This window comes from Accipiter gentilis, chromosome 36, assembly GCF_929443795.1.
Source record: "Accipiter gentilis chromosome 36, bAccGen1.1, whole genome shotgun sequence".
NCBI classification, from domain to species: domain Eukaryota; kingdom Metazoa; phylum Chordata; class Aves; order Accipitriformes; family Accipitridae; genus Astur; species Astur gentilis.
The window spans coordinates 938,939-953,677 of NC_064915.1; the positions used below are offsets into that span (position 1 = coordinate 938,939).

Consider the following 14,739-nt stretch of genomic DNA (forward strand, 5'->3'; position numbering starts at 1 on the left):
ACCCCGGGTTCCTACCGGCCACGGTCCTGCTGCCGCCCTCCAGGCTGAGGCGGGTGCCGGGGGGGGGCCCCAGGGTGCCCCGAAATGCCCAGGGGGGGCCCGGTTGGGGGGGGCCCCACATGGCGCCTCCCCGACCCTAAAGTCGCCCCGGGGGCCCCCCACGAGGCCCACGGGCACCCGGGGGGGGGGAACCGGCCCCCGGCAGCATCCCCGCACGCCTCGCACACGCGTGTGCCGCCACGCGCGCGGCGGGTCGGGGGCACGAGCGGCGGGATTTGGGGGGGGGAGCGGGGGGGGCGCACACACGCGCGCACACACGCTCGGGTAGGTGTGAGCACGGGGGCACGCGCGGCCCCGGGTTTGCACACTCAGCCCCGGGTTTGCACGTTCACGCTCAGCCCCGGAGCCATGCACGCTTGCTTACTCCAGGCTTTGCACGCTCAGTCCGGGCCTTGCACGCTCATGCCGGACCGTGCACGCTCACGCTCAGCCCTAGTGCCGGGCACGCTCAGCCCTGGCTGGGCACACTCACTCCAGGCTGGGCACACTCACGTTCAGCCCCGGAGGAGCGCACGCTCACCCCCAGCCACGCACGCTCACCCTGGGCCGTGCACGCTCACCCTGGGCCATGCACGCTCACGCTCACACCTGGACCTGTGCACGCTCACCCCAGGCCGGGCATGCTCACACCTGGACCTGTGCACGCTCACCCCAGGCTGTGCATGCTCACACTTGCACCGGGAGCCGTGCACGCTCACCCCAGGCCGTGCACGCTCGTTCCAGGCCGTGCACGCTCACACTCACACCGGGAGCCGTGCACGCTCACCCCAGGCTGTGCACGCTCGTTCCAGGCCGTGCACGCTCACACTCACACCGGGAGCCGTGCACGCTCACTCCAGGCTGTGCACGCTCACACTGGCGCTAGGAGCCATGCACGCTCACCCCAGGCTGTGCACACTCGTTCCAGGCCGTGCACGCTCACACTCGGACCGGGAGCCGTGCACGCTCACCCCAGGCCGTGCACGCTCATTGCAGGCTGTGCACACTCACCCCAGGAGCCCTGCACGCTCACCCCAGGAGCCGTGCACGCTCAGCCCAGGCCGTGCACGCTCACACTCTCACCCCTGAGCCATAGCGTCCCCCCTGCCAAGCCGTGCACGCTCCCCTGGAGCCGTGCACACTCACGCTCACAGCCGTGCACGCTCCCCCCAGGCCCTGCACGCTCACCCTCACCCCCGAGCCGTGCACAATCCCCCTCCGAGCCGTGCACGCTCACCCCCGGCCGTGCATGCCCGCACTCACCCCCGGAGCTTTGCACGCTCACCCTCACCCCCAGCCCCGGCCTTGCACACTCACTCCCCCTCAGCCCCGGAGCCGGGCACGCTCAGCCCTGGAGCTGTGCACCCTCCCTCCTCCAGCCGTGCACACTCACCTGGGAAGCCATGCGCGCGCCCGCCTTGCACGCTCACTCCCCCGAGCCCTGCACGCTCCTGCTCACTCCCAGCCGGGCACGCTCACGCCTGCAGCCGGGCACGCTCGTCCCCAGCCGGGCACGCTCACCGTCACCCCCGGACCGTGCACACTCCCCCCCCGGCTGTGCACGCTCCGTTCCCCCCGAGCCTCGCACGCTCCCTGTCACCCCCCCAGCCTTGCACACTCACGCCCCAGCCTCGCACGCTCCCCCCAGCCCTGCAAGCCTGCAAGCTCGCTCCCGCTTCTGCACGCTCGCTCCCGCCCTTGCACGCTGGCTGCCGCCTTTGCACACTCGCTCCCGCCGTTGCACGCTCCCCCGGGCCGGGGGGGGCGGGTTTTGCACACTCGCCCCGGCCGTTGCACACTCACCCCCCGCCGCTCCCGCTCCCGCCGCCGCCGCCGCCGCCGCCGCCCCGCGCGCGCGCACGCTCCGCCCCCGCCGCGCGCCCCCCTCCGGCCCCGCCCCTCTCCCCTCCCCGCTCTCACCTCGGGCGCGCGCGGCCCCGCCCCGGCCCCGGGGTGGGGGGGGGGAAGGGGGGCGGGGTCCGGGAGAAGGGGGCGGGGCGGTGTTGCCGGGGAGACGTGGCCACGCCCCGCCGCCGCGCGCGGGCGCGCGCGCGCGGGGGCTCTCGTGTCCGCGTGTCGCCCCCCCCATCCCCCACCCGTGGGACCCTCCGGGGGGGGGGGGGACGACACACACAAGGACGTCTGTGTCCCCCCCAGTGACACCCACGGTGGAGCCAGCGCAGTCCCCACGGGGGACAGTGACACTGGTGGCACTGGTGACACCGGTGGTGATGGCAGTGGGGACAGTGACACGTGGAGGTGGGGGGGGGACAGTGGCAGTGGGGTCAGTGAGGATGGTGACGCTGGTGGTGGTGACAGTGACGCTGGTGGTGGTGATGGTGGTGACGATGGCAGTGGGGACGGTGGCACTGGTGGTGACGGTGGTGGCAGTGGGGATGGTGACACCGGTGATGGTAAAGGTGGTGAGAGTGGCAGCGGGGACAGTGGCACTGGTGGCACTGGTGGTGGTGGTGACAGTGACACTGGTGGTGGCAGTGGGGATGGTGGCACTGGTGGCGGTGGTGACGGTGGTGACAGTGACACTGGTGGTGGTGACAGCGACACTGGTAGCACCGGTGGTGGTGGTGACAGTGGTGACGGGTAGTGGGGACAGTGACACTGGTGATGGTGGTGAGGGTGGCAGTGGGGACAGTGACGGTGGCAGTGGGGACACTGAGAGTGGCGGCAATAGCAGCGGTGATGGTGACGGTGGTGACAGTGGGGGCAGGGACACTGGTGACACTGGTGGTGGGATTGGTGGTGGCAGTGGGGACAGCAGTGGCAGTGCCAGCAGTGGTGGCAGTGGTGACAGTGGGGGTGGTGGTGGCAGCAGAGCCAGTGGCAGTGGCTGGTGGCCATGGCAGAGCTGGTGACAGTGGCAACGGTGGCAGCGGTGACAGTGGTGCCGGTGCCGGTGGTGGCAGTGGTTGGAAGGGTGGCAGCGGTAACGGTGACAGCAGGGATGGTGACAACAGGGACGGTGGCTGTGGCTGGTGGCAGTGGTGGCCCTGGTGGCAGTGGCTGGTGACAGAGGCAGCGGTGACAGTGGTGCTGGTGGCAGTAGTGCTGGTGATGGTGGTGGCAGCGGTGACGGTGACGGTGGGGATGGCGATGGCAGCAGGGGTGGTGGCTGTGGCTGGTGGCAGGGATGGTGGCAGTGGTGGGGGTGGCTGGTGACTGTGGTGGCGGTGGCACTGGTGGCAGTGGTGGGGATGGTGGCAGTGGCTGGTGGCCATGATGATGGTGGTGACGGTGGCGGTGGTGACAATTGCTGCAGTGGTGGTGGCTGTGGTGGCAGCGGCTGGTGACAGTGACAGTGGCTGTGGGGGGCAATGGTGGTGGCAGCGGTGGTGGCACTGGTGACAGTGGCCGTGGTGGCAGCGGTGGTGGCAGTGACCATGGTGGCACTGGTGACAGCGGTGGTGACAGCGACTGCGACCATGGTGGCAGTGGTGGTGGTGTCACTGGTGACAGCGGTGGTGACAGTGACCATGGTGGTGGCTGTGGTGGCAGTGGTGACAGTGGTGGTGGTGTAACTGGTGACCACGGTGGTGACAGTGACCATGGTGGTGGCAGTGGTGGTGGCACTGGTGTCACCGGTGACCGCGGTGGTGACAGCGCCCATGGCGGCGGTGGTGGCGGTGTCACCGGTGTCACCGGTGTCACTGGTGTCAGTGACAGCGGTGGCCGCGGTGACGGTGTCACTGGTGTCACTGGTGTCACCGGTGACAGCGGCGGCGACAGTGACCGTGGTGACAGCGGGGGCGACGCCTGCCCCCCCCCCCGCCGCTGTCGCCGTTGCCATGACGACGCGCTGCCGCCCCGCCCCGCCCCGCCGGGTGGGCGGAGCCTGGGTTTGAAATCCCGGCAGGAAGCGGGGGAGGGGGCGGGGCCGGGGGGGTAAGAGAGGGGGCGGGGCATCGCCATATCGCCCCCACCACCACCCCACGGCGGGGGGGCAGCACCCTGACGCCTGGGTCCCCTTTTTTTTGGGGGGTGGGGGAGGGGTCCCTCCACGGGTGGGGGAGGGGCCAGGCCGGGTTGGGTCCATTTTATTTTTGGGGGGGGGGGGGAGGGGGGGGGGCGGGGATGGAGGGGGGGGTAGGAGCATCCTCCCCCTCCCCTGCCCGTGGGGTTTCCCTAGCAACGGTTGCCGAGCAGCCCTGCGTGCCTCCAGCGAGTATTATGGGATGGCTCGGCGGGCTTCGAGCCGGGGCGGAGGTGGAGGGAGATGGAGCCGGGGGGGGGGGGGGGGGGCGGTTTCTCCCCCTCCCCTCTTCCCCTTCTCCTCCTTCCCTCCCCCCAAAAAGGGACTCAGGTGGTCGGGGGGGGCCCCTCTCCCCCCCCCCCCGGTACCGTGCTCGGGGTGGGGCCGCCCCTCCACCGGGACGCTGACGGTTCGGCGCAGCAGTTTGCTCCGGCACGGTTCGCTCCGGCGGTCCCGGATAAGCAAAGGATGAATCTGGGCGGGGGGGAGGGGGGGGGGGGAGGTGTTGAATAAAAATGAAGACACCCCCCCCCCCCCCCCGGGGTCTTTAATTCCGGGTTTTTTTCCCCATCATCTTCCTCACTCACCTCCTCCTCATCCAGCATCAGCAGCTGGTTCCCGGAGATGATGCAGAACCGGGGGTTCCAGGGTGGGCGCTCGTAGGGCGACGGGGCGTAAGGCCCACGGGCCAGGGGGGGTCCTCGCACATCTGGGGGGGGGACACACACGAGAAGGGGGGGGTCATTGCCAAAGCCACCTTTTTTCTCTTCCTTCCTCCCCCCCCACCCCCCTTCCAGTATCACCCATGGGTGCTGGCAAGCAGCATCCTGCATCCCGGCGTTGCTCCGGTAACTGCAGCCCACGGGGAGGGGGGGAGGGGGAGGGGGGGGGGACACCCACCCGGATTCTTGGGTGCCCCCCCCACCCACCTTGGATGCCTGGGTGTCCCCCCCTCCAGGCAGTTGGGTGCCCCCCCAGGCACCTGGGTGCCCCCTCTCACTCTGCGGGCCCCCCCCCAGACACCTAAGTGACCCCCCCAGACACCTGGGTGCCCCCCCCAACCTGGGTGCACCCTCTAGACACTTGGGTGCCCCCCCCCAACGCTGGGTGCCCCCCACCCGGGACACCTGGGTCCCCTCTTGGGGTCCTGGAAGGTGGTGGGGGGGGGCAGACACCTGGGTCCTCCCCCCCACACCCCCCCGGGTCCCTCAGGGCTCCCATACCGGGGGGGGGGGGGGATGGGCAAGGCCCGGACACCTGGGTGCCCCCCCCCACACCCACCCACCCACTCCCCCCTCCCGCCTGGGCCCCCCCCCCCCCCCGGCCCCGGCCCCGTTTCCGAAGTGGGTCAGGCCGGTCCCCGGGGACCCCCCCGGCCCCGCCGCCCCCGGTCGGGCCCTGTCCGTCGGGATGAAGCTGGTACCGGGAACACCCCCCCCGCCCCGCCGTCGTGTCCCCCCCCCCCCCTCCCGGTAGCAGCGTCCTCCCCCGGGCCCGGCGGTGACCGGCACCGGCAGCCCCCCGGGACCGGCATCTTCCCGGTAGCAGCATCCCCCCCCCCGCCCCCCCCAACCCCGGGCCCGGGATCCTCCGGTACCGGCAACCCCCGGGCCCGGGATCCTCCGGTCCCCGTATCTCCCCGGTAGCAGCATCCCCCGGTCCCGGGATCCTCCGGTCCCGGCGTCAGCCCGGTCCCAGCATCCCCCGGTAACACCATCGACCCAATACCGGCATCTCGCCGGTACCGGCATCTCCCCCGTTAGCAGCATCGTCCCCCGTACCGGCGCGCCACGGTAGCAGCATCCTTCCCCGGTACCGCCATCCCCCGGTACCGCCATCACCGGGTACCAGCGTCCCTCCGGTACCGGTACCGCCATCGCTCCGGTACCAGCATCCCTCCGGTACCGACATCCCCCCGGTCCCGACACCCCCCCGGTCACAGCATCCCCCCGGTACCGACATTCCCTCCGGTACCGACACCCCCCCGGTACCGGTCCCGGCATCCCCCCGGCCCCATTCCCTACACCCCCACCCCCAGCCCCCCTCCCCGTTACCGGTCCCGGTTCCCCCCGGCGGCCCCACCCCGGACCGGTTCCCCCCCCCTCCCCTCCCCTCCCCGGTGCCCTCCCGGTGCCGGGTCCGCTCCCCCCGCCGGTGCCGGTACCTCGGAAGGGGACATAGGACATGGTTCCTCCGCCGCTCGCTTCCCCCGGGCGCCGGTACCGGGCGGCGCGGGGGGACCCAGGCGGCCGGGGGAGGGACCGGGGCGGGGGGGGCGGGGGCGGGCGGAGGGGGCGGGGCCGGGGGGCGGGGGGGAGGGACGCCGCGCGCGGGGGGAGGGGGAGGGGACACGGGGGGAGGGGGAGGGGGCGGGGGCGGGGTCGGGAGGGGGAGGGGAGGGAGGGAGGGAGGGGGGGCGCGGAGGCGGCGGCTTTAAGGGGCTCGGGGCGGGGGGGGGGGGACAGCGGTGGAACCAGCGCCGGCGGGGACACCAGTGGCACCAGTGACAGCGGGGACACCAGGGACGGCAGTGACACCAGTGGAACCAGTGACAGCATCGACACCAGGGACGGCAGTGACACCAGTGGCACCAGTGACAGCGGGGACACCAGGGACGGCAGTGACACCAGTGGCACCAGTGACAGCGGGGACACCAGGGACAGCAGAGACACCAGTGGCACCAGTGACAGCGGGGACACCAGGGACGGCGGGGACACCAGTGGCACCAGTGACAGCATCGACACCAGGGACGGCAGTGACACCAGTGGCACCAGTGACAGCGGGGACACCAGCGACGGCGGGGACACCAGTGGCACCAGTGACAGCATCGACACCAGGGACGGCAGTGACACCAGTGGAACCAGGGACAGCGGGGACACCAGGGACGGCAGTGACACCAGTGGCACCAGGGACAGCGGGGACACCAGGGACGGCGGGGACACCAGTGGAACCAGTGACAGCGGGGACACCAGGGACGGCGGGGACACCAGTGGAACCAGTGACAGCGGGGACACCAGGGACGGCAGTGACACCAGTGGCACCAGTGACAGCGGGGACACCAGGGACGGCAGTGACACCAGTGGCACCAGTGACAGCATCGACACCAGGGACGGCAGTGACACCAGTGGCACCAGTGACAGCGGGGACACCAGGGACGGCAGTGACACCAGTGGCACCAGTGACAGCATCGACACCAGGGACGGCAGTGACACCAGTGGAACCAGTGACAGTGGGGACACCAGGGACGGCAGTGACACCAGTGGAACCAGGGACAGCATCGACACCAGGGACACCAGGGACAGAGGAGTGGAACCAGCGACGGCGGGGACACCAGTGGCACCAGTGACAGCGGGGACACCAGGGACGGCAGTGACACCAGTGGCACCAGTGACAGCGGGGACACCCGGGACGGCAGTGACACCAGTGGCACCAGTGACAGCGGGGACACCAGCGACGGCAGAGACACCAGTGGAACCAGTGACAGCGGGGACACCAGGGACGGCGGGGACACCAGTGGCACCAGTGACAGCGGGGACACCAGGGACGGCGGGGACACCAGTGGCACCAGTGACAGCGGGGACACCAGGGACGGCAGTGACACCAGTGGCACCAGTGACAGCATCGACACCAGGGACGGCAGTGACACCAGTGGAACCAGTGACAGTGGGGACACCAGGGACGGCAGTGACACCAGTGGAACCAGGGACAGCATCGACACCAGGGACACCAGGGACAGAGGAGTGGAACCAGCAACGGCGGGGACACCAGTGGCACCAGTGACAGCGGGGACACCAGGGACGGCAGTGACACCAGTGGCACCAGTGACAGCATCGACACCAGGGACGGCAGTGACACCAGTGGAACCAGGGATAGCGGGGACACCAGGGATGGCAGTGACACCAGTGGCACCAGGGACAGCGGGGACACCAGGGACGGCGGGGACACCAGTGGAACCAGTGACAGCGGGGACACCAGCGACGGCGGGGACACCAGTGGCACCAGTGACAGCGGGGACACCAGGGACGGCAGCGACACCAGTGGCACCAGTGACAGCGGGGACACCAGGGACGGCAGTGACACCAGTGGCACCAGTGACAGCATCGACACCAGGGACGGCAGTGACACCAGTGGAACCAGTGACAGCGGGGACACCAGCGACGGCAGTGACACCAGTGGCACCAGTGACAGCATCGACACCAGGGACGGCAGTGACACCAGTGGCACCAGTGACAGCGGGGACACCAGGGACGGCAGTGACACCAGTGGCACCAGTGACAGCATCGACACCAGGGACGGCAGTGACACCAGTGGAACCAGTGACAGCATCGACACCAGGGACGGCAGTGACACCAGTGGCACCAGTGACAGCGGGGACACCAGGGACGGCGGGGACACCAGTGGCACCAGTGACAGCGGGGACACCAGGGACGGCAGAGACACCAGTGGCACCAGTGACAGCGGGGACACCAGGGACGGCGGGGACACCAGTGGCACCAGGGACAGCGGGGACACCAGGGACGGCAGTGACACCAGTGGAACCAGTGACAGCATCGACACCAGGGACGGCAGTGACACCAGTGGCACCAGTGACAGCGGGGACACCAGGGACGGCGGGGACACCAGTGGCACCAGTGACAGCGGGGACACCAGGGACGGCAGGGACACCAGTGGCACCAGTGACAGCGGGGACACCAGGGACGGCAGAGACACCAGTGGCACCAGTGACAGCGGGGACACCAGGGATGGCAGTGACACCAGTGGCACCAGTGACAGCGGGGACACCAGGGACGGCGGGGACACCAGTGGCACCAGTGACAGCGGGGACACCAGGGACGGCAGTGACACCAGTGGCACCAGTGACAGCGGGGACACCCGGGACGGCAGTGACACCAGTGGCACCAGTGACAGCATCGACACCAGGGACGGCAGTGACACCAGTGGCACCAGTGACAGCGGGGACACCAGGGACGGCGGGGACACCAGTGGCACCAGTGACAGCATCGACACCAGGGACGGCAGTGACACCAGTGGAACCAGGGACAGCGGGGACACCAGGGACGGCAGTGACACCAGTGGCACCAGGGACAGCGGGGACACCAGGGACGGCGGGGACACCAGTGGAACCAGTGACAGCGGGGACACCAGGGACGGCAGCGACACCAGTGGCACCAGTGACAGCGGGGACACCAGGGACGGCAGTGACACCAGTGGCACCAGTGACAGCATCGACACCAGGGACGGCAGTGACACCAGTGGCACCAGTGACAGCGGGGACACCAGGGACGGCAGTGACACCAGTGGCACCAGTGACAGCATCGACACCAGGGACGGCAGTGACACCAGTGGAACCAGTGACAGTGGGGACACCAGGGACGGCAGTGACACCAGTGGAACCAGGGACAGCATCGACACCAGGGACACCAGGGACAGAGGAGTGGAACCAGCGACGGCGGGGACACCAGTGGCACCAGTGACAGCATCGACACCAGGGACGGCAGTGACACCAGTGGCACCAGTGACAGCGGGGACACCAGCGACGGCGGGGACACCAGTGGCACCAGTGACAGCATCGACACCAGGGACGGCAGCGACACCAGTGGCACCAGTGACAGCGGGGACACCAGGGACGGCAGTGACACCAGTGGCACCAGTGACAGCATCGACACCAGGGACGGCGGGGACACCAGTGGAAACAGTGACAGCGGGGACACCAGGGACGGCAGCGACACCAGTGGAACCAGGGACAGCGGGCGGGGACACCAGGGACGGCAGTGACACCAGTGGCACCAGTGACAGCGGGGACACCAGCGACAGCTGGGACACCAGTGGCACCAGTGACAGCATCGACACCAGGGACGGCAGTGACACCAGTGGCACCAGTGACAGCGGGGACACCAGGGACGGCAGTGACACCAGTGGCACCAGTGACAGCATCGACACCAGGGACGGCAGTGACACCAGTGGCACCAGTGACAGCATCGACACCAGGGACAGCAGTGACACCAGTGACAGCGGGGACACCAGGGACGGCAGTGACACCAGTGGCACCAGTGACAGCGGGGACACCAGGGACGGCGGGGACACCAGTGGCACCAGTGACAGCGGGGACACCAGGGACGGCAGAGACACCAGTGGCACCAGTGACAGCGGGGACACCAGGAACGGCGGGGACACCAGTGGAACCAGTGACAGCGGGGACACCAGGGACGGCGGGGACACCAGTGGCACCAGTGACAGCGGGGACACCAGGGACGGCGGGGACACCAGTGGCACCAGTGACAGCGGGGACACCAGGGACGGCAGTGACACCAGTGGCACCAGTGACAGCGGGGACACCAGGGACGGCAGTGACACCAGTGGCACCATTGACAGTGGGGACACCAGGGACACCAGGGACAGAGGAGTGGAACCAGCGACGGCGGGGACACCAGTGGCACCAGTGACAGCGGGGACACCAGGGACGGCAGTGGCACCAGTGGCACCAGTGACAGCATCGGCACCAGGGACGGCAGTGGCACCAGTGACAGTGGGGACACCAGGGACGACAGTGACACCAGTGCCACCAGTGACAGCGGGGACACCAGGGACGGCGGGGACACCAGTGGCACCAGTGACAGCGGGGACACCAGAGATGGCAGAGACACCAGTGGCACCAGTGACAGCGGGGACACCAGGGACGGCAGTGACACCAGTGGAACCAGTGACAGTGGGGACACCAGGGACGGCAGTGACACCAGTGGAACCAGGGACAGCATCAACACCAGGGACACCAGGGACAGAGGAGTGGAACCAGCAATGGCGGGGACACCAGTGGCACCAGTGACAGCAGGGACACCAGGGACGGCGGGGACACCAGTGGCACCAGTGACAGCGGGGACACCAGGGACGGCGGGGACACCAGTGGAACCAGTGACAGTGGGGACACCAGGGACAGCATCAACACCAGGGACACCAGGGACAGAGGAGTGGAACCAGCAACGGCAGGGACACCAGGGACGGCGGGGACACCAGTGGAACCAGTGACAGTGGGGACACCAGGGACAGCATCAACACCAGGGACACCAGGGACAGAGGAGTGGAACCAGCAACGGCGGGGACACCAGTGGCACCAGTGACAGCGGGGACACCCGGGACGGCAGTGACACCAGTGGCACCAGTGACAGCATCGACACCAGGGACGGCAGTGACACCAGTGGCACCAGTGACAGCGGGGACACCAGGGACGGCGGGGACACCAGTGGCACCAGTGACAGCGGGGACACCAGGGACAGCATCAACACCAGGGACACCAGTGACAGCGGGGACACCAGGGACGGCGGGGACACCAGTGGAACCAGTGACAGTGGGGACACCAGGGACAGCATCAACGCCAGGGACACCAGGGACAGAGGAGTGGAACCAGCAACGGCGGGGACACCAGTGGCACCAGTGACAGCGGGGACACCCGGGACGGCATAGACACCAGTGGCACCAGTGACAGCATCGACACCAGGGACGGCAGTGACACCAGTGGCACCAGTGACAGCGGGGACACCAGGGACGGCGGGGACACCAGTGGCACCAGTGACAGCGGGGACACCAGGGACGGCATCGACACCAGTGGCACCAGTGACAGCGGGGACACCAGGGACGGTGGGGACACCAGTGGCACCAGTGACAGCGGGGACACCAGGGACGGCAGTGACACCAGTGGCACCAGTGACAGCGGGGACACCAGGGATGGCGGGGACACCAGTGGAACCAGTGACAGCGGGGACACCAGGGACGGCAGTGACACCAGTGACACCAGTGACAGCATCGACACCAGGGACACCAGGGACAGAGGTGGAACCAGTGGAACCAGTGACAGTGGGGACACCAGTGGAGTCAGGGACAGCGGTGGAACCAGTGACACCAGTGACAGCGGGGACACCAGTGGCACCAGGGACAGCAGTGACAGCGGTGGCACCAGTGACAGTGGGGACACCAGGGACACCAGTGACACCAGTGGAACTGGTGACAGTAGCAACAGTGGGGACACCAGTGGATCCAGGGACAGCAGCGACACCAAGGACAGAGGTGGAACCAGTGGAACCAGTGACACCAGCGATAGCAGGGACACCAGTGGAGCCAGGGACACCGATGGAACGAGTGGAACCAGGGACACCAGCGACAGCGGGGACACCAGTGGAGCCAGGGATAGCAGCAGCACCAGGGACAGCAGTGGAACCACGGACAGCAGTGGAACCAGTGGCACCAGCGGAACCAGCGACAGCGGGGACACCAGCGGCACCAGGGACAGCAGTGGAACCAGCGACAGCAGGGAAACCAGTGGAACCAGCGACAGGGGGGACAGCAGGGACACCAGTGAAACCAGTGACAGCAGTGGCACCAGCGACACCAGGGACAGCAGGGACAGCAGTGGAACGAGTGGCACCAGCGACACCAGTGGAACCAGTGACACCAGGGACAGCGGTAGCACCAGTGACAGCAGTGGAACCGGTGACGGCAGGGAAACCAGTGGAACCAGTGACAGGGGGGACACCAGGGACACCAGGGACCCCAGGGACAGCAGTGGAACCAGGGACCCCAGGGACAGCAGTGGAACCAGGGACTCCAGGGACACCAGTGGAACCGGTGGCACCAGGGACACCAGTGGCACCAGCAACACCAGGGACACCAGCGACACCACAGACACCAGTGGCACCAGTGACTCCGGGGACACCAGTGGAACCGGTGACACCAGGGACTCCAGTGGGACCAGTGACACCAGGGACAGCAATGACACCAGTGGAACCAGTAGCACCAGCAACACCAGCGGCAACAGTGACAACGGTGACACCAGGGACACCACTGACACCAGCGGCAACACTGGCACCAGTGGAGCCAGTAGCACCAGTGTCCCAATCCCAGTGCTCCCACTGCCCCTCCAGTGTCCCGCCATCCCATCCCAGTGTCTCCCAGTTGCTCCCAGAGCCCCATACCAGGGCCTGCCTATGTCCCCATTGGCCCCATCCCAGTGCTCCCAGTAACCCCAGGTCCCCACACTAGTGCCTTGCACTGCCCCATCCCAGTGTCCCCAGTGCTCCCAGTGCCACCCATGTCCCCAGTGTCCCCAAAGTCTCTATCCCAGTACTCCCAGTGCCACCAGTGTCCCCATCCCAGTGCTCCCAGTACCACCAGTGTCCCCATCCCAGTGTCCTCAGTGTCCCCAGCGTCTCTATCCCAGTGCTCCCAGTGTCCCCAGCGTCTCTATCCCAGTGCTCCCAGTGCCACCAGTGTCCCCATCCCAGTGCTCCCGAGGGCTCCTACACACTCAGCCCTCCCAGCAGCTCCCAGTTCACACTGGGGGGAGTGTGAGCGTGCCCGGGGAGGCGGTGAGTGTGTGCACGAGATCAAAGCGAGTGTGCGAGGAGGCGGGTGTGCACGAGGGGAGGGTGAGCGTGCAACGGGCGCGCGTGCACAGCACCCGAGCGAGCGTGCGAGGAGGTGAGTGTGCACAGGGGGAGTGTGCACGGGATCAAAGCGAGTGTGCAAGGAGGTGGGTGTGCACGGGGGGAGTGGGAGCGTGCACGGGCACGGGGTGAGCATGCACAGCACCCGAGCGAGCGTGCAAGGAGGTGGGTGTGCACGGGGCACGCGTGCAGGCAGCAAGCGTGCGATGCACCAACCCGAGCGTGCAGAGGGCGCGCGCGAGCGTGCCCTGCGCAAGCGGGAGCGCACGGAGGAGCGTGCGAGGGACGAGTGTGCGCAGCGCGAAGGTGAACGTGCAAGGGCTGAGCGTGCCTGGGGGGAGTGTGAGTGTGCAAGGGTGAGGGTGAGTGTGCCCAGGGTGAGCGTGCACTGCACAATGCGATGTGAGTGTGCAAGGGGATGAGTGTGCCCGGGACGAGTGTGAGCGTGCCCGGAGTGAGCGTGCATCGCACAAATGTGATGTGAGCGTCAAGGGGTGAGCGTGAGCCTGCGCAGGGTGAGTGTGAGTGTGCCCAGAGCGAGCGTGCGCTGCACAAACGTGATGTGAGTGTGCAAGGGGCGAGTGTGTGTGCACACGGTGAGCGTGAGTGTTCCCAGGGCGAGTGGGAGTGTGCATGGGGTGAGTGTGCCCAGAGTGAGTGTGAGTGTGCCCAGGGCGAGTGTGCACGCAAGCGCTTCTCACACTCCCATGGTCCCGTCGACACCCACACACTCACACTCACAGCCCCACCCTGAGTCCCACTCACACTCACTCACACTCACACCCTCACGGCCGTTTTGGCCAGCCTGGGTGTGAGTGTGAGCGTGAGCGTGTGCTCAGTGTGCGTGTGGGCACACTGTGGCCCTGAGAGCTGGGGGACGGCCACTCACGCACTCACACTCACACCCACTCACACCCACTCACGCTCACACTCACACTCCCCCACTCACACCCACTCACGCTCACACTCACACTTCCCCACTCCCACCCACTCACACTCGCTCCCACACTTTCCTGCTCGCTCCCACTTACACACTCACACTCACCCATCCCCCACTCCCACTCACCCACTCCCACTCACTCCCCCACTCCCCCTCCCCCGCTCACTCCCCCTCCCCCCCGCACTCACACCCACACTCAGATGCGCACTCACACTCACCCCCCACTCCCCCTCCCCCACCCCCGCTCACTCTCACTCACCCCCCTCCCCACTCACACTCCCCTCCCCCCATGCTCACACTCCCCCTCCCCCACCTCCCCCCACCCCCACTCCTTCTCC

The 14,739-nt window shown here is 68.4% G+C and overlaps 3 protein-coding genes across 21 annotated transcripts in view; 2 read left to right on the top strand and 1 right to left on the bottom strand.

Moving 5' to 3' along the window:
- SYNGAP1 (synaptic Ras GTPase activating protein 1) overlaps positions 1-6,294 on the bottom strand; it is a 30,582-nt gene extending 24,288 nt beyond the window's left edge. For 9 of the 19 annotated variants that reach the window (XR_007504790.1, XR_007504789.1, XR_007504788.1 and 6 more), the window contains exons 1-3: positions 6,192-6,294; positions 4,615-4,736; positions 4,396-4,501 (exon numbers count right to left, since the gene is read on the bottom strand). Coding sequence is in view for 12 of the 19 variants with exons in the window: in XM_049792769.1 (XP_049648726.1) it covers positions 4,396-4,501; positions 4,615-4,736; positions 6,192-6,213 (250 nt within the window). In the remaining 7 variants the exon portion in view is untranslated. Of the gene's footprint in view, positions 1-15; positions 1,223-4,395; positions 4,502-4,614; positions 4,737-6,191 lie in introns of those variants that run through there. The other 10 variants (XM_049792776.1, XM_049792773.1, XM_049792771.1 and 7 more) reach the window with 6 other exon arrangements.
- Positions 6,295-8,168: 1,874 nt separating this feature from the next.
- LOC126034839 (dentin sialophosphoprotein-like) lies at positions 8,169-13,038 on the top strand (the record flags this gene model as incomplete). Its single annotated transcript, XM_049792696.1, has 4 exons — positions 8,169-8,402; positions 8,742-9,497; positions 9,804-10,379; positions 11,401-13,038. Coding segments are annotated over 4 exons (3,204 nt in total), but the record flags the coding sequence as incomplete, so codon positions are not given.
- A 383-nt stretch (positions 13,039-13,421) lies between these two features.
- DAXX (death domain associated protein) overlaps positions 13,422-14,739 on the top strand; it is a 28,406-nt gene continuing 27,088 nt past the window's right edge. Inside the window, exon 1 of the mRNA XM_049792816.1 lies at positions 13,422-13,426. The gene's annotated coding sequence lies outside the window, so the exon portion shown is untranslated. The remainder of the gene's footprint in view (positions 13,427-14,739) is intronic.